A 25245-nucleotide genomic window follows, 5' to 3' on the forward strand; every position below is an offset into this window, starting at 1 on the left:
AGGCTCAGCACACAGTCCCCCAGACAGACCACACTATATACTACAGTCAAGCGGCAAGAACACAAATAGACAACAAACTCCCCCCCTACACCCCAAGGGTCATCTAGTTGCTCCTCCTTCACCTGGAAAACTCCCTCACAATACCCCGCTGTTTGCTGATCCTGGTCTCTAGCAGCTGATCAGCAATGTGCCATTAGCTGTGTAATCTTTTCTGTTCAGCTGTTTTAGTAAATTCTGCTCATGTATGTAGAAAAGCTAAAAGGTCAAAGGCAGAAATATATCCTTGATGGACTATGATGTACTGGCATATTAAAGGTAGATGTGGGCTTGAACCAGATTTGAAAAGTTCACTACCCCTGACTTTGGGGAGTTTAAAATCCATCATTTGATCAGGATGCCCATTTTTCAGCTTGACCCCAACTCTAATCAAAGGGAAGCGCATTCCAAAGTTGCAGGACTGGATGGAGAAGGCTTGCCTCTTAAGATTATACCCTGGAGCAGTCAGCAGCTCCAAAGCCACTGACTTTAAGTGCTATGATGAAAATGTCTATGTATTATATTCCTGGTGTTATTGAGGAGCACAAAAAAATCACCTATTTTATCATCAGTCTCCGGTTAGTTCTTTACCTTATCACAACACAAAACTACAAATTAGCTTACACCCATCTCAGAACAACTTTACTGAGCCCTGTTTGCAATGGTTAAGAAAATAAAATAAAATAATAATAATATAATAATAATAATAATAATAATCCAACTGGGTTCAAGAAAATCACCATATCACAGCCCTAAGCTAATTTGTATGGCTATGCTCTGGTTGGGAAGGAATAAAATAGTGGCTGGTAGTCAATCATTTTTGGTAAGATGCAGTCTGTAATTACACTGTGCCCATAATTAACTACGACTCTTTGCACTCTCTCTCAATTACCGTACTTGTTGCTACCTTTCCTAGTTCTCAAAACATTTTGTTCAATTTCCTCTCTAGCACCTTTGTTAGAGAGCGATGTACTGCTTTGCCCTTTGTCCCAAGCACTCTGGAGAACTGCTTGTTATGTCTTTATTTCAGCCACAGTATGACTGATTCACACTCATTTCAGGAGAAGAGGGGCAGAGAGTATGTGAAGAGGGGGGCGGAATTTGGGTTTGTTTTGAATCTTAGAAACCTCTTTTCCCCCAAACATGATTCCCATTCAGCCTGTGTGTGTGTGGATATAAAAATTACAGGCACTCTGCTCACGGTTGCCTTGACAACAGCAAGGCAGTCTTGTTTATGGTGACCAGTGGGCCTGCAAGTTTCCCAGGCCCATGGGGAAGGGGAGGGCATACGAAGAAGAAGAAGATGGAGCAGAGATGAATGAGATGGCAGAGTAGTTGAGAGCCAGCAGCCATGTGGGAGAGCAAGCTGCAACCAGGATTAAAGGGGCACATACATCTCCACAGAACAATGGGAGCTTTTGCTGGCTTTCTATGGAAGAAAAGAATGTGTACACAATGGCCTGTGACACATAAAAGCCTCGGAGCTAACTTTATTGCTTCTCCATTAAGGACTTTGCCAGAGACCCATTCAGCCCTAAGAAGCCTCATCAACCCTTAAAAATAATTACGAAAATAAAACCTTTCATTCCTTCTTGTTTTAAAAAATCTGGATTTTTTTTTGGATTATTTTTTTAGTGTTGACACGATGAAAGCTGTTGAAAGCTTTGGGCTCAATCCTGCAAAGTGCCAACAGCTCCTCGTGAGGCGCTAAGTGCCCTTTGCTCCCAATGACTTCAGTAGGAGGGGAGGATACTCAGTACCTCCCAGGAACAGTCTCTGGGAGGTGGAAATTTGTATCCTCATATAGTGAAACATGATCCTTTGTTAATATTAGGCTCTCAGCACTCCATCTTGAATATTTATTTTAGCACTCTTAACCATCAAGAACAGGGGCAGAGCAGTCAGTCCCTCCTTGCCTCAAACTAGAAAATCCTTTATCTGAAGAAGAGCAGGAATAAGACCAGACCAACTGAAATACAAGGCAACATCACAGCATGATTGCAGAATAGGAAGCCAAGTTGGAAAGCAGCTTAGTAAGAAAAGAGTATGACTCCTGGTACCTACTCAGGGTCTCATCCAAAACCCACTAAAGCCAATGGAAAAAACCTCCCATTGACTTCACTGGGTTCTGGATCAGCCCCTTAGGGTATGTTTATACTAATAAAAGACCCAGGGCTGACCTAGGTCAGCTGACTCAGGTTCACAGGACTTGGACTATAGGGCTATAAAATTGCAATGTAGACATTCAGGCTTGAGTTGGAACCCGGGATCTGCGAACCTGCAAGGGGAACATTCCAGAGCTCAGGCTCCAGCCGAAGCCCAAATGTCTACACTGCAATTTTATAGCCCGGCAGCCCAAATGCCATGAGCCAGAGTCAGCTGACCTGGTCAAGCTGCAGCTGAGCCACAAGTCTCTTACTGTACAGTGCAGATGTACTGTAAGACAACAAATCCAGCTTATCACACTACCCCCATGCCAGTCCAACAATGAAATAGGATCATAGGGTCTGATTCTGCAAAAGTGCTGATCACCTCCAGAGAGGTGTTGTGCAGCCCCAATTCCCAGACTTTGGGAGCTGTGGCCATTCCGTCCCTGGGTATCTGGCCAGCGGTACAAGGAGATGGTAAAACTTATAAAAAGCATCAAGAGGCCAAACCTACAAAATCTCCAGGAGTTGAGGGCACTCAGCATTAGCCCCCAAGTCACCTGGCAAGAGCAGGACAGTATCTCCTGACAGAGGACATAACAGAGACTATTATTAGCTAAAATGCAGAGGAAAAAATACACAGGATATTGCTACTTGTTTAGCAATATAGTACAAGGGGAATAAGAACATATGATCAATTAAACTCAAAATTCATAAGCAAAGTTTTGAACAAATTGACTTGAAAGTGAATATAAATTTATTCTTGATTTTGTTAATCTCACATGTTTTTTTCTATCTTTGTTAATTATACATTTTTTACATGCTGAAGAACTAAAATAACATAATCCTAACAAATCCCATCTGGTATAAAAATTGAACATGTTCATTATGGAACCAGAAAGGGCCAACAATTACTAAGTTTGTGTTTAGACGTATTAGTAAAGTAGGGTGAATATTTGAGTTCTTTTGTGGAACTTTGAAAAAAAAAGATAAAAGGGTTTTTATGATTTACTTCCTGTTTAAAAAAATACTACTACTTTGCACTCATTAGTATATAACATTCAAGGATCTCAAAGCACATAACAAACATGGAATTAGATTTCATAACATCACAGTGAGCTACCATAGGCAAGTATTATTCCTCATTTTACAGATGAATGATCTGAGGCACAGAGGAGTTACAGGCCATATATTCCAAAGGTTGGATTCCCATTTGACAATACAATTTGTGCCTGTAAAATTTTGCCCTTGCATTAGAAGTAGAAGTTTAAAACAGGCAGTTAAAGATGTCAGTATAGCAATCTCCTTCTGCATCATTTTGTGGGTGTAATTTTTACACAAAAAGGGAGTGCAAATGAAAGGTGAGGCCTAAGTGGCATGATCACATTCACACCAGAAGTCTGTGGCAGAGCCAGGAATGGAACCCAGGTGTCTCTTTTGAGCTTAGTTACATCAGTGTACATCTAGGGTAATACCCTTGTAACTCCAAACAGTGCATATTTACAGCAATTACCATGTATAATAAATTTTACAAAAACAAATCAGTTTAGCTAGGCCATGGTTCTTGTTTTAGGTTTGCATATTATTTATGTTCACTTTATATTCATGACAGTCCTTTTTTATATGTTGCATGTTTTACCTATGACATAGGTTCTCAAAATGGGTGCCTTTCACTGTACTTCATAAATTCAAAGACAGCTATAAATGAAAAGACAATGCTCAGATACTATGGTGATTGGTATCAATGTAAGAACCTAGCAAGACAGACAGACAGAAACAGGAGATACCCTAGGCTAGATAGTGCCCAACACTATGTGAGTCCATACAGAGGAGATGGAGAAGGTATAGGGATCCTTGTCCATCCCTTGCATCATTCCACAGGTGGTAGCTACAATTTCAGTGGAAGCATTATTACTTATTTTAAATACCTGTGTTAGCATCCCAAATGCATGCTGGGAAGGTGTTTCACCCCTTAAAGTGGTAACAAGAAGAACACTAACCATATCTGTTTAAAGAGTGATGGATCAACCACCCCAACTGTGCATTTCCTAGGATCCTTGGGAAATTCTTACTTAGGGAGCCAGAGTTCCTCTTGGGTCTCCTACTACAGAAAGGCTCCTCCACTTGAAAACCACAATCTGAGCCTGTTTGTGCAACCTAGTGAACAAATGATTAAGTAGATGCCACATTGGGCACCCTGGTATCCACATTAAATCAGAATTGCACTAAGATCAGCCAAGTGTTAAGATTAATGTCTCAAACTTTTGGGACGTCTACAAAAGATTCCAAATGTTTAATCTGTACAATCTCAAGGATTTTCTGAATTAAACTAATGTCACTTAATCTAGTTGAATCTCCCATGGCTTGGGCCAGAGGTAAACCCAGGTCATTGTATTAAACTTTTTTAAAAGGCACTCCATGCACATACACTTCTATAAACACATCAGGTAGTCAATATTGTCTGAAGGTACTCTGTGATTTCTTCCCTGACATTCCAGATTAAATGCATCAGATTTCTATGAAGCATTTTTGGATTATGCTTAATCTGTCAACCAAAACTCAATGTATTATCTCTGTGGTACAAAGGAATTGCCACATCGGATCAAACCAATGGTCACTCTAGTTCCGTATCCTGATTCCAACAGTTGCTAACACCAGATAATTCAGAGGAGAGTTAAGCTCTCCTGACAGACAATTATGTAATAACAAGCATGGGGGGCGGGGGATGCAACAATAGCAGCACTACCTGTGAAGAGGAACAGAGTAGTTTTACTAGGCCAGTATAACTTGGGTTATTTAAAATGTACTTATCAGAACTCCTCTCACAAAGCCATACTCAGGTTGCTGAGTTTACAATCTTTACTCACAGTTTTATGAGGTGAATGTCCTTGTGCTTAAATTTATTAGGAACGGCTGCCCTGGATAGTAAAGCATCAGGGAAAATGGGATTGCGAGCAATAGTCTACTACATGAGTACTACGATCATTGCTGTAATTATTGGTATAATCATTGTGGTCATCATCCACCCTGGGAAAGGTACAAAGGAAAATATGCACAGAGAAGGCAAAATTATGAAAGTGACAGCAGCAGATGCCTTTCTTGATTTAATCAGGTATGGCTATTATATTGTACATCTTCTGTAACAATGGCAACAGCAGCAATATTTAGATGTACATCACAAGGAAAATTAACATAGACAATCTGGGACAGTGACTAGCTAAACTAGCCAAACTTCACTTGAAGCTGGTGATGCCAACAATGTCGTTACAAAATACAGAACTAGCACAGTAAGTACTTTCAAATAGGCAGCTGAACAAAATGGCAAGGAAAGAAACTGCTTTTAAAATTCAAAGCAATGTTGTGTTCAGAAACCTGCTTTACTGCCGCCACATGTTCCTCTCCTCTTCCCAATACTACAACATCTAACACCAAGTTCCTCTCCTCTCCTTTACCCCCTACTCCAACAAGAATCTCATTCCACCTGAATCCATTCATTTAGTCATTCATCATATTTTACATGGCAGACCCTGCTTTGGGGCCATATGGTTACCTTTGCTCAATTTGCATGGAGGAGAGAAACCAGGGAAAAGTAGATAAGCAGCATGGAGCAGAAGCAATGTAGCCTGTTTCCTCCAAGCTAAAAGAAACTCTGCAGTGCCATTTCTATCCAACTGATGTTCCACAGGGGTGTGCCGGGAAGTGGGGAAGCAGATAATGAATGTGAACCCAATGGCTTTACCACCAAGAAATTCAGAAGAAGTTCATGCTTTGTTAACTCCAGCGGAGGGGGTCACAGAGCACAGACATGGAGGGAGGCCTCCAAGAGCCATGCTGCCAGGAAGGTGGTCTCCAGAATGGAGCAAGAAGAGGCTTTCACTCAAGATAATTCTTCAAGATAAGCTAGGTGCAGACTGGCATTTATTCCTTGTGGAATTTCAGCATTGTGGAAAAAACACTTGTAATACATATAAAATATTACTCTAAAATACTTTATGCTATGTCAAATGTAATTTAAACATTCGAAAGAGAGCTGGATGAACAGATTTTTTCAATTTGATGGCAATTTCAAAAAAATAATAAAAAAATTGTTTTGGCTCAAATGAAAAATATTTTTTTCAAAATTTTAGGCAAACTGATCGATCAAAAAAATTTTGCTTTGGGTCAAACAAAATGAAACATTTTTGTTCAATTTTGAGCATTAATGTTTTTTAATTTAAAAAAAGTAAAATAAAAGGAACCTTCAAAACAAAAAGTCATTTCAAATCAAAAAATTGAAACACTTTGTTTTGAAAATGTCAAAACAAAATGTTTTGATATTTTGGGGGAATTTTTTTTTAACTGAAACAATTTGGCAAAATTGACATGAGTGTGTGAAATGTTTAAGTGTCACTGAATCTGCATCATTTCCTGAAAAAAATATTTTGGTTGAAGAATTTCATCCAGCTCTAATTAGGAAAACTCACTGACTATTCCCTTTTAGTAATCACAATAAGATACATTAGATTGTGTGACTGTCAAAATGTCAGCAGTTTTCATTTGAAAAGAAGTGGTGCCGCATTACATATTGAGCAAAGTTAATCTGTATCCAGATCATTTTAATAAATACCTATACCAAAAAAAAGTCAGTACAGACCTTCTAATCATGTTCATTAGCAAACCAACCAACATTCTGTTTCATGGCCATGCCTGTTATAGAGGATTTGAAACACAGTTCTTTACTCACTGGCCCAAACCATCCCTCCTAAATTTTGTCCTGAAAAGATAATAAGGTCATACTATAAGTGAGGTCCTATTCACTGTAACATATACACATGTATTTTTTCATCTTAGTGATAAATCAGTTTATCCCCATCAGCTGAGCTACTGGTTAATATGTTGCTAGAAAGTGATTAATATTTCTGACATTTTATCCCTTTTTCACAGAAACATGTTCCCTCCAAACTTGGTGGAAGCCTGCTTTAAACAGGTAAAACTGTGCTGTTATTTCTAACTGAAACTCCAATATGGTATCTTTCATGTAGTAAATTAAAGACTGAAATGTTATTAATGTTTTTTTAAGGAACAGCCAATGATTTTGCTTGTCCTTACAGCAATCATGGATCTTACATGTACTGTTGTTTTTCAGCTAAAGAAAATGAACTAAAATGGATGTTTGTTTTCATTCATTTGTACAGTGGTACTTGCTATGAGAACTTGGGAAAACCCACTTAGGCCAGCAAGTTCAAAAATTAAAACTTCTCCAGATTGCCTGATTCATGAGCCTAAGGCAAGCTTAATGAAAATCAATGGAGAATTTTCTTTTCAAAGACAATATTGGGCTCAGGGGGACGAGGAGATGGTGAATAATCAATGTACTATTGGTACAAAGGCTGGAACACATCCAGGAATATCACATGGGAAGTATGCAAAGAACATAAGTTGGAAGTAGAGAAGCCAACTCTGCACACTTCAAAGACAAAGCGTATAGATCAAATTAATATAAAGCATTGCTTATATTTCTCACTTACTGCCTGATGATAAGGCAGGAATGCCACTTAATTGTTATTTATCGTGTTCCTCCACCTGTATTCTAGCCTAACCAAAATTCCTGTTAAAAGGGAAAAACAAAAGACACTAATGAGATTTTTAAATTGCCTTAAAAAACTTTAGAGGGCAATACATGAATATAGTGAGCCTTCTACCTATATGTATGTTACTATGAATATGGTTATTTCTTTCTGATACTATAGTTTCTCATCTTTAGCTGATGCTATACACCATTAATTAGTGTCTGTATCAGAAACTTTGCCTGGGGCCATAACTGTATCTTGAGGCTTCTCTATGCCTTACAGTATCTTTAAAATGTCTCACCTTCAAGTGCTCAGTACTCAGGGGATATGGTCTTTTAAATAGTCTCAGTAACACTCCAAGCTACCATGGAAAAGAGTTCTGAACAAACACCTGAATGAGGCCAGTTTAAATGACTGATAGTAGTGAACAGCAAAGTAGTTCATACTAGTTGTTTTCAGTATATGCAAGGAGATTTTAACTTAGTAAGAGAGTTAAATTTTTATTTAAATGTACAATTTCCACTCTATACAATGCAAGAACTGTTATGCAAATAAAAATGTTCTGTAGGTTTTGTTGACAAACATACTGTGCTTCTCAATTTACCTTACAGTACAGAAGAATTGCCAGAAGTAGCTGAAAAAATAGGAGCTATTTAAGGACAATTGTTTCTGGCTGGTCCCTTTCATCATTAGACTGTGCTTACTGAGAAAGCATCTCTTTAAATCTGTCCATTTCAGCATTATTAATGTTTAAATCATACCTTGAACTTAGAATTAAGTAAGATAAATAAAATACGATGGGATTTTTAAAAACTAGAAATTATTTTATCATCAAATCTGTAATATAAAATATTAATCCATTTCACAGCAGAAGTAATTATGGGCCAGATTTACAAAGGTATTTAGACATCAAAATACCCTGGCCCTGTAGCCTTCTTTTCAAAAACTTACTTTAAGGTTTTCAGTGTGTTTCTCAGAAGACTTGTGAAGAATTATTTAACTGGCATAGTCTGGTTCACTAACATTCTAAGTATTAGCATAAAGACTGAAAATTCTGACACACATATTTCATAATCCTTTGTTCCCAAGAGATTACAATGATGTGTGGCTGCAGAAAGATGGAAATCACAATTGCCATCAGCTCTATATCCAAATTGCCATCAAATCTGCATCAAAATCAAGCAGTTCTGATAATCTTTTGAAAAACAAGATTATGTGGTGAATTCTGCGGTGGAATGGTTCTCTGCTCTGTTGTCTCCTTCAAAAACGAATGTATTTGCTTGAAGAGATTTGCGGAATATGCACTCGAGCCTTTTCTTTCTTTATCCTGCTAGCCCACACAGGAAATAATGTAGTGAAATATACTGAGGTTTTATTCTCCTGCCCTTACATACAAGTATAATGATTCTGTTTGAATCATTGGAGTTTGAATCTATGACCTTCAGCCCTGGAAACATGAGCTTTTACCTTTGAATTAAAAGAGTAGCTCTATTAAGCAGCAGCTGGAGCTGACCAGTTATTTCCAAATTTTGTACTCCATCCTCCCATGTGCTACAGCCCATGCTCATATATATCAGCTATTAATGGTATGCTACAGTACTGTGGTATAAGACATTATATTGTCCTTACCATGAGTCGTTTCCTTGAGGTGGACACTTGTTTTCCATTTGCATGACTGAGGAAAGCAGGAGAAAGGGGAGCGGAATGCGGGAGCCAGGGGAGTTGGGGGAGCAGAAGTAACTGTGGGTAGTAAGGTAGTGGAAGGAGTCAGGGCAGACTGGGGGCAGGAGGGAGACCCTGGGATAGCCTGGAGTGGGTTACTGGGGGAGGGGAGAGAGCCTGGAACCCTGGGGATTGTTCAGGCAGGATCTTGGAGCAGTCTTCCCCATTCTGCCCTTGCTTCCGCTTCCCTTTCAGTCCTTTGACCACCGCCACCTCCTGTTCTGTCCCCCTCCACTCTCTGTCAGCAAAACCCTGAGGCAACAAGCTGGTGCCTCCTCTCCCTGCCCTCCCTCTCTCTGCTGGCAGGTAGGAGGAATCTCCACAAGGGCTGCACCAGCAAGAGGGGCATTGAGAGTGGTGGAGCAGACTGTCTCTCCACACTCAACAACAGCAGCCACTGGTGGGAAGGGGGAGTCACTACAGGGTAAAAAGGCCCTGCTCAGTCCCCACTGGGTGCATGCAAGGGATGTTTGTCAGAGCTGGGAAAACCCTGCCAATAAATTCCTGGCAAAAAAGTAGCACAAGGTTGTTAGGCCCCCACCACTGGGGTCTAGCCCCACAGTCTGAGGGAGCTTATAGTGGACTTTTATTTGGATTAGGCACTAGAGAGGGACAAAGACTCACACTGCCATGGTGTGTCAAGCTGGAAAGAAAGGTGCTGACACATAGATTTTGCCAAGAATGTTAAAGTGCTCCCCCCCCCCGAATAAATCAGTTTTACCACCTCTAGTCCCCTGCTTTTCCTCAGGCAGTTCATCATCACTACCAACATCCCATTCTAATCCAGGCAATACACTTCCCTAGATGTTTGGGAATTGCCTGGGAATTTTTGTGTTACTCTCTTCTCCCACTATGGAAGAACACATATACTACTACCTCCCTGTCTCCCTCAGATCTCTTCCAGTGCATCAATAACAGGTTCGGATCACTGCTAGCCTAAGAGCCTTAAACTAAATTGTGTGAGTCTTTACACCAGTTGTGTCCATCCATGTGATAAGTGTCAAAGTCTTCACTCCACTGTACATTGACAACTTGTTTTTGTGGTTTCTATTAGCAGTGGATGAAACTCAAATGATTCAGTGCCAGTAAGTATCCAGATAACTCAGGTGCTTATCTGATGCTTAGATAAATTTATTCAAACTCTTCTCTCTTCATAATCCCTGTATTCTTTCTCACTCATGATATTCTAATAGATCCCTGGCACAGCTTTCTATCTCTGACTCTGATCCCTTCATTTCTTTGCCTCCCCTAAATTTGAAGAGCCTATGGTATGACCCAGAAGAATTAGCAACCTGTCTAGTAACCTGTAGTTGCTATTCAGTTCTAATTCTTCATGTTCTGAGGCTATGTCACAGGAGAGATCAGGATGAACTGGACAGCCCTGGGGAAGGAAAGGCAGCACAAGAGCCTGTGGGATGCTCAGCATTTTGGCAGTTTTCATTTGAAAATAAGTGGAACCTGAAGCCTATTGAAGTATCACAAAGAGGAATTTGTGGCACCTAATGTTGGAAATTAAGACCATCTGACATAAGAGAATGGCAAGGTTCATCCTGCTAACTGTATTTTTTCTGAACCTGTTCATCCATTTATTATTATTCTTTCCTGCAAGTCCCTGCACAATGGAACAGAAGTGTTAAGCATACAACAAGACATATTAAGTATATCAACATAATGCTAGATATTGCCTGCACTTATAATAGCTGGTTGAGATATATTGCAGCTACTGTTAAGATGCCTGATACATTAATGCTTTCATAAATAATTTAGTATGATTAAAATGTGCATCACACTAGTCTGCATGAAATTAAGAGAAATGCTGAATCAGGAATCTGAGGTACCATTTTTCTTATGTTCCTCATTTTTGCTCTTATGGCGTATTTCACATTGGCAGTGGCAGGTTGGGAGGTTTGAGCTGGTATAATGGTCGCCATTAAAAAATACTTCACCAAAAGTTACACCACAGTATCTGAGTCACCAAATTTACATTATATTCTAATTGCATTGTCTCAAATACCATGGTGTTATCTCTGTTAGCAAATACTGAATTTTAATAGTAACCATTTTATGTCACTATCTTTTTTGCAAATTAATTACTGAAGTGTTCAGCTACACTAGTATGAGGTTGCTAATTTAAATGTCATGCAGTAAATTAAAATCAAATTGCTTTCAATGGTTTGTATCACCAAATACAGTGATAATTCATTTTAGTATGTAAGACAATCAATACTGTTTGTTTTCATACTAGAATAATTGAATAACACCACAGCTTGCAAAAGTCCAATAATGCCATTCTTTTAATTTCTATAATTCTATCAAGGAAAAAAAGGCTCTGCCTTGAAACGAAGGGGCCATATCCTCAGCTGGTATAAATCAGCATAGCTCCAATGACTTGTGGGGATCTCTGGCCCGTCATGTATTGCACTTGGACATGGTGTATTACTGCCAAAAATATAACAACCTAGTTTTCCTGATCTCCCAGTCCTGCAATGCCTTTCTTAACTCTCATGAGTAGTCCCATTGAAGAAATAGTCAAAAGAATACAGACTTGCAGTATCAGGAAGTAAGATATTAAAATGTCACTTCGATCTAACTGAACTCTACGAGAGTTCATTTTTGCTCTTATGGTGTATTTCACATTGGCAGTGGCAGGTTGGGAGGTTTGAGCTCTACGAGAGTTCAGTTTAACCACGTAATTCATAGAAATATCCTCACCTAGCCCCCAATATATAGCTTGTGCCTTTCCCTTCACATAAGGGCCCACACAGATAATCTAGCTCTCCTCCCACTGAGATGCTGTAGCTGCCTACTTAAAAGTGACCGTCTTCTGGTTCCCATCTTGGACTGATAAGGGCTGGGATTTATTAGCAGTTCAGGCACTGCATCTCAGACTGTGATTTGGTGTATAAACCCCACACTGGAACTAAAGGGTTAAGGAGCAACTCAGGGCCTAGGTGACCTTACCCAGCCCCACCTGCAAAACATGTGCCAGCTGAAGGTGGAGCAGAAGGGACCTGATAGGGCAGGGAGAAAGAGCAAACTTGAGAGCTCCTGAAGAAGGGTGCTGCAGAAGCCTTTTCTCTGAGGGAAAGAGCCTGCCTGCTGAGCCCAGAGGGGCTGAAGGTTCAATTATTCTCTTCTTCTTTCACTGCTTTGAGGCAAACTGTAAGACTTTGGTGAGAGAGTGGGTGGTAGGAACTGGTCTAGGGAGACAGCTTTAAGGCAGTCCTGGTGCTGGACATTGGTGCCTCTTACAAGACCCTGGGCCACAGACTAGTGGAGTGGGGGGCCTGGGTTCCCTTACTAATCCCACTTGTTAAGAAGGGCATGAAAATTCTCACTTCCAAACTCTCCTTTGGGGAAGGAAACAGAGGGTAAAGACCTTTAGAATCCTGCAGCAGGGATTGGACACCCACAGGGATCAATAGACAGACTAAAGGTTCCCCCGCACCACCCCAATCCTGAGGGTGGGGGACGCCATATCTTCCTTAGGAGTCTGTCACCCTGCAGATAGATAAGACTGATGGGTGACTTGACTGGAGGATCGTAACAGTAGCCAAGAGGAAATATTGGAGTGGGGCAAGCAGAGGCCTAGCCCCCTAACCACTAGGTGATGCCACCAACTAACACTGTCCATCACAGAGACTTCAAAGCAGTTGCTCCTGGAAATGTTTCTGCTATTGGTACTCCTTCATAAATGGCAGGAAGGCTTGTTGAATAGCAGCCTGGGGTTGATGTTGTTGACTCAGCAATTCAATCATCAATTTCAAGACCTCCTACATTTACTCCCTTTGTGAAAAAGCTGTTTCATCTTGCCCTGTAAGCAGGTGGAGTTCCCACCCTGCTCCTAACAGAATACACTCACTGGCTGCAGGCCAAACTTACCCCCTTCTTGGGATTTCCTTTATTGCAACCTAAAAAGCAAAAATAAAATATAAACCTCAGCCTATATTTTCTCCTGAGACTAACTAGAATTTTTCCCTGCACTAAAACTAGACCCTAGTTTTCTGTGCCTCAGAATGACACCCATTATCAACTCAGACCCTTTAATATCCTGGTTTGGCATTAAAAGGATGCCATAATCTGTCAACAGGGTGAGTCAGCAGAAAAGCTCTACATCTGTGCAGAGTTCTAGTGCCTGACATCAGGATGAATGAGCAGAAAAGTTCTGAATCTCTCTGTAAGGTCCTTGAACTTGATACCCTATTTCATGCCCTTAAAGATAATATTAACTAATAAATGATCAAATGTTTCCCTATATTGAAATGGAATTTGAGAAATGATACTTCCACTGGGAGTTAAGGACTCAATCCAGCTTTATGCCTTTAATGGTTAAGAAAATACTCTTGAGCAGTGAATGTATGGAATCTAACCACACCTCAGACCAGTTGAACTCTTTTCTTCCCCTATACTCAGGTTGCTGTTCTTAGTCACAAGAATGCCAACTGTGCATTCATTTCACTTAAAAACTCCCAAAGTCGTGCAATAGTTTTGAACTATTAGTAATAGTACTGAGCTCCTTGGGCCTGATCCTCATTATCAGTGGGTAGGTGTAATGGGGTAAAATTATCAACATCACCTAAGTGACTTAGATGCCTAAGTACCATTGGGTGCAATGAGTCCTGAGTCACTTAGGTGCTTTTAAAAAATTTTACCCAGAGGTGTAAAGGTTGCCATTATGTAAATGAGAATTAGGTTCCTTGTGTTTAGACAGGATAGGCTGTGATTTGTTTTCTGGTACAGATATAAATATGCAGGATATGAAATTATCATGGGAAAAATAGAAATGAATGCATTGTGGAATATTGTTTTCAAAGCAAAGATTTGGAGAATGCTGAGAACTTGAATCTGATTTGTCCACTTGATGTTGGTGGTCACACGAGACAGAATTCTTTTGTAAACAAAGAGGTAAATCAATAACAAATGGTTAAAAGAGAGAAAAATTCATGGCTTTGTCGTGGAAAAAATACGTAAAAGTCCTAATTTCAGTATTTAAAAAAGGAAAAGTCATTATACATGATACGTATATTATCCTTACATTTATTTTTCCAGTAGAAAAGTGTGAAATATCTGTAATCAATAGTTTAAAAGCATATAAAGAGCCAAAAAAGGCCAATTCATGGAAAAGTCTTGCTGAGTAGTAGGCAAACTCAGTGAAAAAATCATGACTTATTATAAAAACACAAACTAAAAGACACAGTTTTGTCACAAAAATCATATATCTGACAAACATACAGCTTTGATCATGACTATGAGAAATATTAATCTGAGCACATGAATTCTTGAAAATAAAGGTGAAATGCTGGCCCCATTGAAGCCAATGCAAGGTTTTCCATTTACTTCAGGGGATCCAGAATTTCACCCTAAAACTTTATTTTACCCCTAAATATGACACAAACTAATAACTCAAAAGACATTTTAAAATGGGGAAGTAATAATGCTAGGATCACAAGAGTGATAAATGACGAGTGTACTTGTTTGTTTTTGTAGTAAGTCGCTCCATTTTCTGTCTTTTCTTCTTTTTTTTAAGTTCAAAACGAACTATGACAAGAGAATGTTTAGAGTACCAATTCCACCCAATGAAACATCCATTGTGTCTTCCGTAATAAACAATGTATCAGAGGCAATGGAAACCCTAACTCGAATGAAAGAGGAGGTGATCCCTGTTCCAGGTGCCGTCAATGGAGTGAATGCATTGGGACTGGTGGTCTTCTCAATAAGCTTCGGATTGGTGATTGGGAACATGAAGGAGCAAGGGCAGCCATTAAGACACTTCTTTGATAGCCTTAATGAAGCTATCATGAGATTGGTAGCTCTAATCATGTGGTAAGTGCCTCTGTTAAATGCTATGTTAAATTATTATGTCAAAATGTTTTGAACATTCAGCTCCAGTATGTGCTGGATACTGAGGATCTGTGTTTTGTAGGTCAGATTAGAAGTTCATTGTTCAGCTTTGCCAGAAGGAGGACAGGAAAGACTGGCTGTGATTTAGTTAGGCCACAAATTTATTCCTAAATGTCAGTGAGTACCTGGCAGATAAAAGTGTACAATGCAGGTAATTCCATAATCCTTACATATACCTGGGGGGGCTGCTATCAGCCCCCTCCCCTTACTCATCCTGGTCCCCAGCCAACCCGCTGCTGGGATCTCACCACCTCCCTCCCTCAAATGTGGGTTAAGGGGGCTATAAAAGAGGTGGGGTTGGCTCCCTGCTGTGCCAGTCATAGGAGCCCTGAAGCCCACTTTCTCTTCATTTAAAGAATATCTCCTTTAAATCCTTTACCAATCCATTTTATGTGATCACTGTATCCCTTTCCTATGGAGTACCTGCACTAGATATCCACCCACATTGACATAATGAGTGGTGACATAGTAACCTAACCGTCATTTCATGTTTGCCCCAACTAAGCCCCCAACCCACTGTAGGGAAGGTGAAAAAACCCACCTTGCCTTGGCCAATCTGGTGGTATGGGAAAAATGCCTTCCCAGACCCCTGAGAAAGAACAACTAGCATAATCCCCACAGCAGATCATGAAAAATTTGGTATTTAACTATTTCTTGTGGGTGGGAGGATTGGTGATGCTCTACCTGATCCAGGTAAAAAGAGGGCTTTTCCTGCACCAGCGCAGACCTAAATAGTCTCCCTTCTTCCAGTCACCAAGGGCGGGGGAAGGATCAGCATCCCCACACTGACCTGGTCTGAAGCTGCTTCAACCAGTCACTGTCACACTCAGAGGTCTTTCCAGGGGGGGCAGCCTTTCCATCCTAAAAAGGGCCACACACCTTTTCCTTCAAGCCAAACAATACCCCCACAGCTTAATGTACAGTGAGGTCACCATGGTCTCTTCTGGCCTTAAAAATCTATGAATCTAAGAATCTGCTGCTGCTGAAAATTGGTATAGCTCCATTGACTTCACTAGGCCTACCCCAATTTACAGCTGCTGAGGATCCAGTCCTGAAGGATAATATCCATTTAGCTATTTATAACTAAACATGATGTTTTAAAATTGAGTTCTGCACAGTGATAATCTGAAAAGGATCTAAATATTTTAATGTATATTCATCTCTCGATGTATGTGAGTAATCCCTATTGTCATTACCATTAAGAGGTAAATATACTCTTTACAGTCCATGACAGAGTTTGCTTGACATATAAAGATCCTCTTATCATACGCTAACTCCTATCACTCCTTCCCTCTAACTCTATAAGGAGAGAGAGATAGGTACCATGTCAATGTCCCATTTATCAACAATATGCCCGTTATTTTCATTAGTTCAGAACACTATTTGCTTTTGCAATGTGCATAGCATATTAATATGTCACTGCTATTCACAAATGTTCATTCTCCTATGAATTGTTGTTAGTTTTTATATGGTATTCTACAGACAAATAACAATGAAATCCCTGCTCAGACAGGTTACCATAAAATCTTTACAAAGTCTATGATGCAACATTTCTCAATCAGAGGCCAAATACAACAATTCATTTATGAAATTCCATCTTCCCCCACATGCTACAGCTGATCATTTTACACAAACACATATACATCTCCAGTGTCATGGAAACTCCTTAAGTAATGGATGAAAAGCTATAAAGAAGTTTATTTTTTCTAATAATTTCTAATATTTTTTCAAACATTTTGTCCTTTACAATCACATTTCTAAACATTATTAATTATTATTATACTGGAAATGTTTGAGAATTTAAAATATGGAGTGAGAATTATTACATTGGGAAAACTTCAAGGTGGGTTTGATGGCTGCTGAGTGTAATGTTATAATCAATGTAATAATCAAGTTATATTATTTTACATGAGTGTAGTAAAATGACAGGTAACAATTTTGTAAATAAGACCCTGTGAAAAGTCCAGCTGCAATTAAGATTCTCTCTTATATACCTTAACTAGCAGGTTGGCGTATTGAAGCACTAGATCCCAACCTCAGCTCTGTCTGAGTAGTATTTGGCACAGCTGAGGAAAGTGGTTTAAGCTACTTTTGCAAAGCCCCAACCCTGTGCACAGTCTCCATCATAAAAGCAGCCTAGGCTCTGCCTATCCTATGCTCATCTGCCTATGGCCTGAAGCAGCCTGGCATCAGCCAAACCTAATAGCTTTCTGGCTGTACCCCTTTCCTCAACCATTTTCAGCACTGGGAACCAGGATGCAGGTGGAAAAGGAGCCACTATGCCAGCCCTACACAACCCAGGCATTCCCCCACACAGGGGTAGTCCTCAGGGAATTGTTTAAAGTGGCTTTTAAATGGCAGTCGGGAGTCCACAGGAGTCCATCAGCTGTAGATGGCTGGGAGATGGACTGGCTGCATTCGGTTCCTGACCTCCTTTTTGCTGACCCTGACCCCAACAGAGCCACGCAAGTGTTGCAGCCACTTTCACTGCTGTAGCCTCCACTAGGTTGACTTGCCACTTCCCAGGATCTTGAAATGGGTCCAGGATGTTTATGGTCATTATATCAGTATAACTTTGTAAACAAACATCTGTTTGTTCAGCACATATTGATTTGCTTACTTATTTGTAGGTATGCCCCACTTGGTATCATGTTCTTGATTGCTGGGAAAATTGTTGAGATGGAAGATATGGGTGTGATTGGTGGACAGCTTGCCATGTACACTATAACAGTTATCATTGGTTTGCTCATTCATGCTATTATTGTTCTACCACTACTCTACTTCCTGGTCGTTCGTAAGAACCCTTGGGTATTTATTGGAGGACTTCTGCAGGCACTGATCACAGCTTTGGGAACATCTTCAAGGTAGGCTATGAAATTTTAAGTCCCAATTATAAATAAAATCTGACCAGAATGTTTCCAGTCCTGCAGTCCATATGCAAATTTCCAACAGATGTCAATGAGAGGACCTTAGTCTACACAAATACCATGAAGCATTAGAAAAGGTGGTTTTCTGCCGTGAAGAAATTTACAAATGTCACTGGAGGTACTGCTGTAATTACTATGGCCAAAAAGTTCAAACAATACCTACACCTGAGAAATCTATGCTATAATATAATTGGCATGATAAACAACATAGGCTGATTTAACTGAATAAATTCATTGTCATAGACTAATTTTTTATGCTTTTGGACACTATTTCAAGTCTACTCCTCTCTTGTATAGAAGATTATTATATAAATGAGTATGTAACTATATTGTCTTTTTTCTTGTTTTAGTTCTGCCACCCTACCCATAACATTTAAATGTCTAGAAGACATTAATGGAGTGGACAAACGTATTACAAGATTTGTGCTCCCAGTGGGTGCTACAATTAACATGGATGGGACTGCTTTATATGAGGCTTTGGCTGCAATTTTCATCGCACAGGTTAACAACTTTGAACTGAACTTTGGGCAGATTATCACAATCAGGTACAGAAGCCATTATCTATATACTTTGATTCAAGGTGCCTTTAAATAACAGTGATGTGAACGACTGATCATTGCATATAAGAGGGTCAGCAACAGCCATCATTTAAGAAGTATTTTACTTTAGATAGCTCGAGTATCTATGCAGAACTTAAGAGCTGTAGATTTATATTCTGCTGTCCAGTGAGTGCATACTCCAGTTGCAACTTGTGTTAGAGTAAGTTATTGCTATGAAGAATGCTAGGAGCAGAAATGGTGTTATTGAGACATAGCAAAGCACTTGATGTTGTCTAATTGTCTGTTTCTATTTGTGATTCCTCTGCATGTGAAGTACGCACCATAAATAATCAGCACAGTAACATGCTACAATACTAATGCTAAAGGAATACAAATTAATTGGAGAAATCTCAAATTTTGTTCATTATGAACTTTGTGCTGTAAGAAGCATTTATAGTTTTAAAAACAGTCATCCTAGTTCAATATTCAATCAAGACAAGGGAAAATTCTGCTTTTCAAAATTCAAAAGCCTCATAACTCATTTTGATTCTGGGTATCTGCACTCCAGTACATATATGAAATTTGCCATGGATTATATGGATATTGTCTTTTAGATTAAGTTCTCCAGTATTACATAGGGATGATAAATGATGTGTTATCATTAGATCTGTGCTTTAAATCTTGATTCCTCCGAACTATGGATCCAGATCCACACTTTCATAAAGTTTGTATGTGTTCAGATTGGGGATTTAGATCAGACCCATCTCTAAAATAGGCATTTCTACTTAAAGAACCCTTAGGTCTCTGCATCACGTGTTTCTCCACCAATGTGAAATCGTATGAAAAAATCAGAACGAAAACTACCCACTTGAATGCCTGCCTTGATTCAGATTTTTCTCTAGAGCCTTTATACAATTGGGACAATTGTCTTTTCCTCTTTTGTTTGTACAGTGCCTAATACAATGGTGTGCTGCTCCATCCCTGGGGCTGCTAGTTGCTATCACAATTATAACATATATTCATCCTAAAATCAGTAATTTTCTTCATAACTTTTAAAATGTTTACTAAATAGTAAGGAGAATTATTTTTGGAAATTGACTTATTTCTTCACTTTCATCTCTCCTCATAGCATCACAGCTACAGCTGCCAGTATTGGCGCTGCAGGGATTCCTCAGGCTGGACTGGTCACCATGGTCATTGTGTTGACATCTGTTGGTTTGCCTACAGAAGACATCACTCTTATCATTGCAGTGGACTGGTTCTTGTGAGTATTTCTTACAGAGTCCTTAAAGGGCTATAGCATATTATAAAATGCATTGGACAGGGACATTCTGATAATTTCTGAACCTGCAAGTCATGTGATCAGTTGGCTTATTCCTTTACTGAAAATAGTTGGAAAATGTGGTTACTTTGAAGAATAAAGTTCTACCATGAAGGAGGCTCAAAGTCTGAAAATTCAGTGGTTCCGTTCAGAGTTGACTTATCCCAACCCTTCTGGCTGTACAGACCAGTGAAGGTTTGTGTGCTTTCCCTAAGGATGGGTGAATTGAATAATTAGTCTTCTGAATAATATGCATATTAGCCTTATCAGCCATCTGAATATGGCCAGACATTTGGCTAATGTGGCTGACTCATTTGTTTCCCGACCTCTGTGTCGGCTAGAGCAGGGGCTCTCGACATTTTCTTTCTGAGGTCCCCCCAATATGCCATAAAAACTCCAGGGCCAGAGAAAGGGAGTGGGGGGCTGGCTCAGGGCTCCAGGCTTCAGCTGCCATGGACTCTGAGTTGAGAACCACTGCGCTAAAGGAGGAGAACACTGAGCAGCATTCCTACATTTGTAAGTACTTGTGGAATCCCCTTAGGCCCAGCTGCATTTCTCTGTCCACGGTTATAGGGATAGAACAGCATCACTGTCAGCAGCAGAAGCCAGGAACCTTTCCATGTCTTCCAGTGCAAATAAGGGTGAAAGATAGGCTGCTCCACTTACCTGGAGATGCCTTTGTGGGGCTGGGGTAATTGAAGAGGTAGGTGTTCCTCCAGTCCACGTCAATATCTGTCAAGGAAGGATAGCAGCCATTTTCCCCTTTTCTCCATCCCAGCTCTTCAGAGAGTATTTGTTTGGATCACTTGATGATTACCTTTTCTGTTCATTCCCTCTGGGGCACCGGGCATTGGCTACTGTTGGACAACAGGATGCTGGGCTAGATGGACCTTTGGTCTGACCCAGTATGGCCATTCTTATGTTATGTCCTTTTCACAGTCCTGCTTCTTATCTGGGTAGGGTAAAGGGGGATGCTGCTAAAAGTGAGAAGGCAGAGGAGAGATGAAATGGCTGTTGTTCTCCCATGGAAGACATTCAGACAGGGATGAGAGATCACCTAGCTGTTCATTCCTACCACCACCCCACTTCCTTATAGCAGCTCAAAGTAAGTGTAGCGAAGTGTTTGAGCCCATTGAGAGGGAGTACAAGGGAATTCAGATGAGATATATGGGTGTTTAAACCGTTCCCCAATACTAGGGTCATTTGCCCATCCCTATGTGTTACACTATTCCTCACAGGGTTGCCTATGGATGGTGCTACTTCTAGGACTGAAAATACAACAGCACCATGGCTCATGTGCGTACCAGAAAGAAAAGTGTGCTTTACCCCAATAGTAGTGTTACTTATGGCAACAATGTTCAGTTTTTAAGGGTATCACAAACTCTGTGAAATTCTCACCATGTGCATAGATCCCAAACATTTAAGGTCTAGGCAGGTGGATGTGAGGAGAAGGTGAAATCCAGCCCCAGTCTGGCTCCAGGATTGTTACGCATTCTTCCTCTCCAGCTGTAATTCCAGCCTATGGACTGTGTCGGGAGTCACTAAGTTTACATAAACATGTCTCAGTAGCTCCTCTGTGGACCTTCCTCCAGCCCTTTACCATTGGGGCCTTCTGTGCAACTCTTTCACAGCATGTAGGGGTTATATTTACACCCCTGCAGCGCTGGGTAACCTGCTGGGCTGTCCACTATCCCAAGAAGAAGTAATGTCACAACAGAGTATTGGTTGAACCAAACCTTAAGCAAAAATGTCAAAAATTATTTCCTGTGCCCACTATGGACTACAACTCCCAGATGCTTTTCCTTCACATCTCAGGCACTCCAGATGTTTCTCCTAACACAGGGACTCGTACAGGAGCATTCCTGCCAACTTACAGCTCAACTGATCTCTTGCTGGTCTTTATATGGACAAGCACCCAGCTCCTCAAAAACCTCAACTGGGATGCAGCTGATCAGTCACAAGCAGGGCTGGGCCCATCTGCCCTTAAAGGGGCTAGTCACCCAGTGACAGGCTGCTTGCCTGCAGTCTCCATGCGCAGCCATTTTGGGGACTTACGTGGTACAAAGGCCCTTGCTCTGGGCCTTTGCACCACGCATGAGTCTTACCCTAGATTATTTACAATAGTTTATTTTCATTCTGGGAATGACAGCTAAGAAGGCAACATTCAGTCAATTCAGATATCAGGAGGTCATTACAGCTGACTTATTGTAACGTACTCACAAGCCCTCAAACATGAACTTCCACAAGCCCACTCTGCTCGGATCACCTCATAACACAGCAATCATATCCTCCTGTGAAATGGCTAGTAACATTATGTCTCAGGTCACTGCATTAGACTTAGAATTCTGGTACTATTGTTAGTTTCTGCAAAGATGAAATAATGCCATTAACATTTCTGATAAATTAATACACATAGAAGTATTGGATCATTGCATGGTTATTTTCAAAAGCTATTTTAACACAGAGACTCTGAATGTTTCACTTAAACAAGTGGGGAAAATAAGACTAACTCAACTATTTTCCACAGGGACCGTCTCCGTACCACTACAAATGTCTTGGGTGACTCCATTGGTGCAGGGATAATTGAACATTTGTCACGGAATGAGCTGAAGAAGAGGGATGCTGAGATGGGTAATTCTGTGATAGAGGAGAATGAAATGAAAAAACCATACCAATTGATCTCACAGGAAAATGAGAGTGTAAAACCATTAGACAGTGAAACCAAGATGTAGGATAGACCAGGCATGAGTCCAACACTAGAAGTGTGAGAAATATACTTTCTACAACCATTTATATCTTGTTTTCAAGAAGTCCATTTATATCTTGCTTTCTCCCATATGATAGCATTGGAACAGAGTTAATCAAAAACATTCTGAATTAGCAGTGACCAAGGTATGTGTTTGCGTCCCACTTAAAAAAAAATTAACAAGTTATCATACTGGTCCTGCTAGAGATGTGCTAACTGTGAGGGGACGGGGACGGAAAAAGGGAGAGTATCTATTAAATCATTAAAAAACATACCAGTGTATATGTTACTCAATCCTGTAAATGTGATCTTGTTTTTATAAGCTGGAAAGTCACAATAGATAATACAGCCTGAAAAGGGTTTTATTTTTTTAAATACCTATTGCCCATTTCTTAACATCAGTAAGCACACAAATCAACATTTTTAACTTGACAACTGCACCCAAACAAGAAAATTAACAGGATTGCTTTTTTCCCCTTCTGGTGATATGTCATTTCTTTATCCTATTACTAGCAGGACAATAAAAAGGAGGACTTTTAAATTTTTTTTAAAAAGTAGAGATGTTCAGGTAAAAAAAATACCCACGATCAGCACTTTTATCAGCTGAGCTGAAATGTCATTTCTGAGGAGGTGATTTCATCTTCATAGGACACTTTAAGGTCAGTGAGGGCCAGTTCTTGACAAGTGCTTAGCACTTTCAGCTCCCACTGACCAGCACACACTTATACATATGCGTATTTTCACTCACCTGAGTAGTCCCCTTAACTTCAATGCCACTACTCACATGAGCAATGTTACACATATGCAGAGAAGTGCTTGAAGAATCCAGGCCCTAGATTTTATGCTCTTTGGGGTGGGAGGTGTACGTCATCTGTGCTCAGAAGGCACATAACACACTGTGGGTGCATTCACAGTCTAAATAATCTGTAATAAAAATAGCAGAGAGGGCCAGCACTTTGCAAGAGGTACTTCATACCTGGCAAGAGATGCTCAGAACCTAACTGGATGGGGCTCTAAACCTGTCTTCATGTTGCTAAAATTGCATTGCTGGAAGTCCTGTGACCAAGAGGTCACTTTCAAAAAATGGAAATCTTGTCATCAATTAGCCTGCTGTCATTCCATGATTAAGTAGTAAAACTATTAGCCAAATGTACCTTGTTTTACATAGGTGAGAGAACGCCCCATCCCATTGGGAGGTTCCCATATCTTTGTGAGTTTACCAGCAGCATCTCAAATATAAAAAATAATTTTTTAGAAAGCAAAACTAATGGGTGCTCTATTACTTACTAGGAAAAAATATATATAAACTGCAGAATAGTAAATACATTTAATAAATGTTAAAAATATAATAAGAAAAGATTTTTAAGAGTAATATTGTAGATCTCCTTCAAGTCACAGAGAAGGAAAGAAAAAAAAAAGGGGGGGTGGGGGAAAATACACTCCGAATCCTAAGGCTTTTTTTTGTTCATTTCAAGATTATTCCCTGAAGAAACCCTTTTATGAAAAATATTACTTGTACATATTTTCCTTTTCCACTCCTTGTATTACTGTAGGAGTCAAACTGGAAAGATTTATGGTGCAGTTAGAGATAGGTAGCTGAGGAATATGAATTCACAAGCACAAAACTGGTTGAGTGGTCTATTTTATTTGAAAATGTTTGGTTTTGTTCTGAACTAAAAAGAGAAAGAGACAGACAGACAGACAGAGAACTGAGACATTCCCATGTCATACCACAACTGCCACTTGCCAAACATTCAAGAACATCTGTAGCTTTTGGCTCTAGAAGAGCATAAGAATTGATGTGTAAATGTCAATGTAACTGGTGAAAATATGAGTGTGGTGATTGAAGGCAGTCTTTTCCCATTTTTAAAGCAACAAGGCAGGCTTCTTTTTCCAAGAGTGACAAATACTACTCATTTTTAGCAGCCCAGTCAATGTGAGCAGGAACAACTCATGAGTGAAGTGAGCAGAATTTAGCCGAGAGTATTCAGCAGTCAGTGCTTTAATCACCTCAAAGCTCTAGATGAATCTCTGACTGAAAGTGATAAAGTGTGAACTTTTTTTGCTAACAGAATGAAAACCTAGAATGCAGACAGGCATCTTCGGATATGTAATTAGAGATATTTTTATATAGATCCTGTATTCAATGTGAGTTTATAAAAGTTAACTTTAGAATGTCTGAAGTAACAGTTTAATTTTTGTTGAGACTCTATTTGGAAATACCCTGCAAAGACTTAATGTAAATGGTTGTCTTTCTATGACACAAATTGAGAAAAATGAATTGTGTCACAAAGTTTGTGATTTTTTTTTACTAACTTTGTTTCTTATGGAAATCAATTACTATAGAAAGATTCCAT

At 39.8% G+C, this 25245-nt stretch overlaps 1 protein-coding gene across 1 annotated transcript in view; it reads left to right on the forward strand.

Annotated features, from left to right (window-relative positions):
* SLC1A3 (solute carrier family 1 member 3) overlaps positions 1-24576 on the forward strand; it is an 81857-nt gene extending 57281 nt beyond the window's left edge. The window contains exons 4-10 of the mRNA XM_039545757.1: positions 5091-5295; positions 7107-7149; positions 14982-15277; positions 17986-18219; positions 18633-18827; positions 19951-20085; positions 22670-24576. Coding sequence (XP_039401691.1) covers positions 5091-5295; positions 7107-7149; positions 14982-15277; positions 17986-18219; positions 18633-18827; positions 19951-20085; positions 22670-22874 — 1313 coding nt within the window. The 3' untranslated portion in view covers positions 22875-24576. The remainder of the gene's footprint in view (positions 1-5090; positions 5296-7106; positions 7150-14981; positions 15278-17985; positions 18220-18632; positions 18828-19950; positions 20086-22669) is intronic.
* Positions 24577-25245: the final 669 nt, after the last annotated feature.

The sequence above is a fragment of the Mauremys reevesii genome, linkage group 6 (genome assembly GCF_016161935.1).
Source record: "Mauremys reevesii isolate NIE-2019 linkage group 6, ASM1616193v1, whole genome shotgun sequence".
In the NCBI taxonomy this organism is placed as follows: Eukaryota; Metazoa; Chordata; order Testudines; family Geoemydidae; genus Mauremys; species Mauremys reevesii.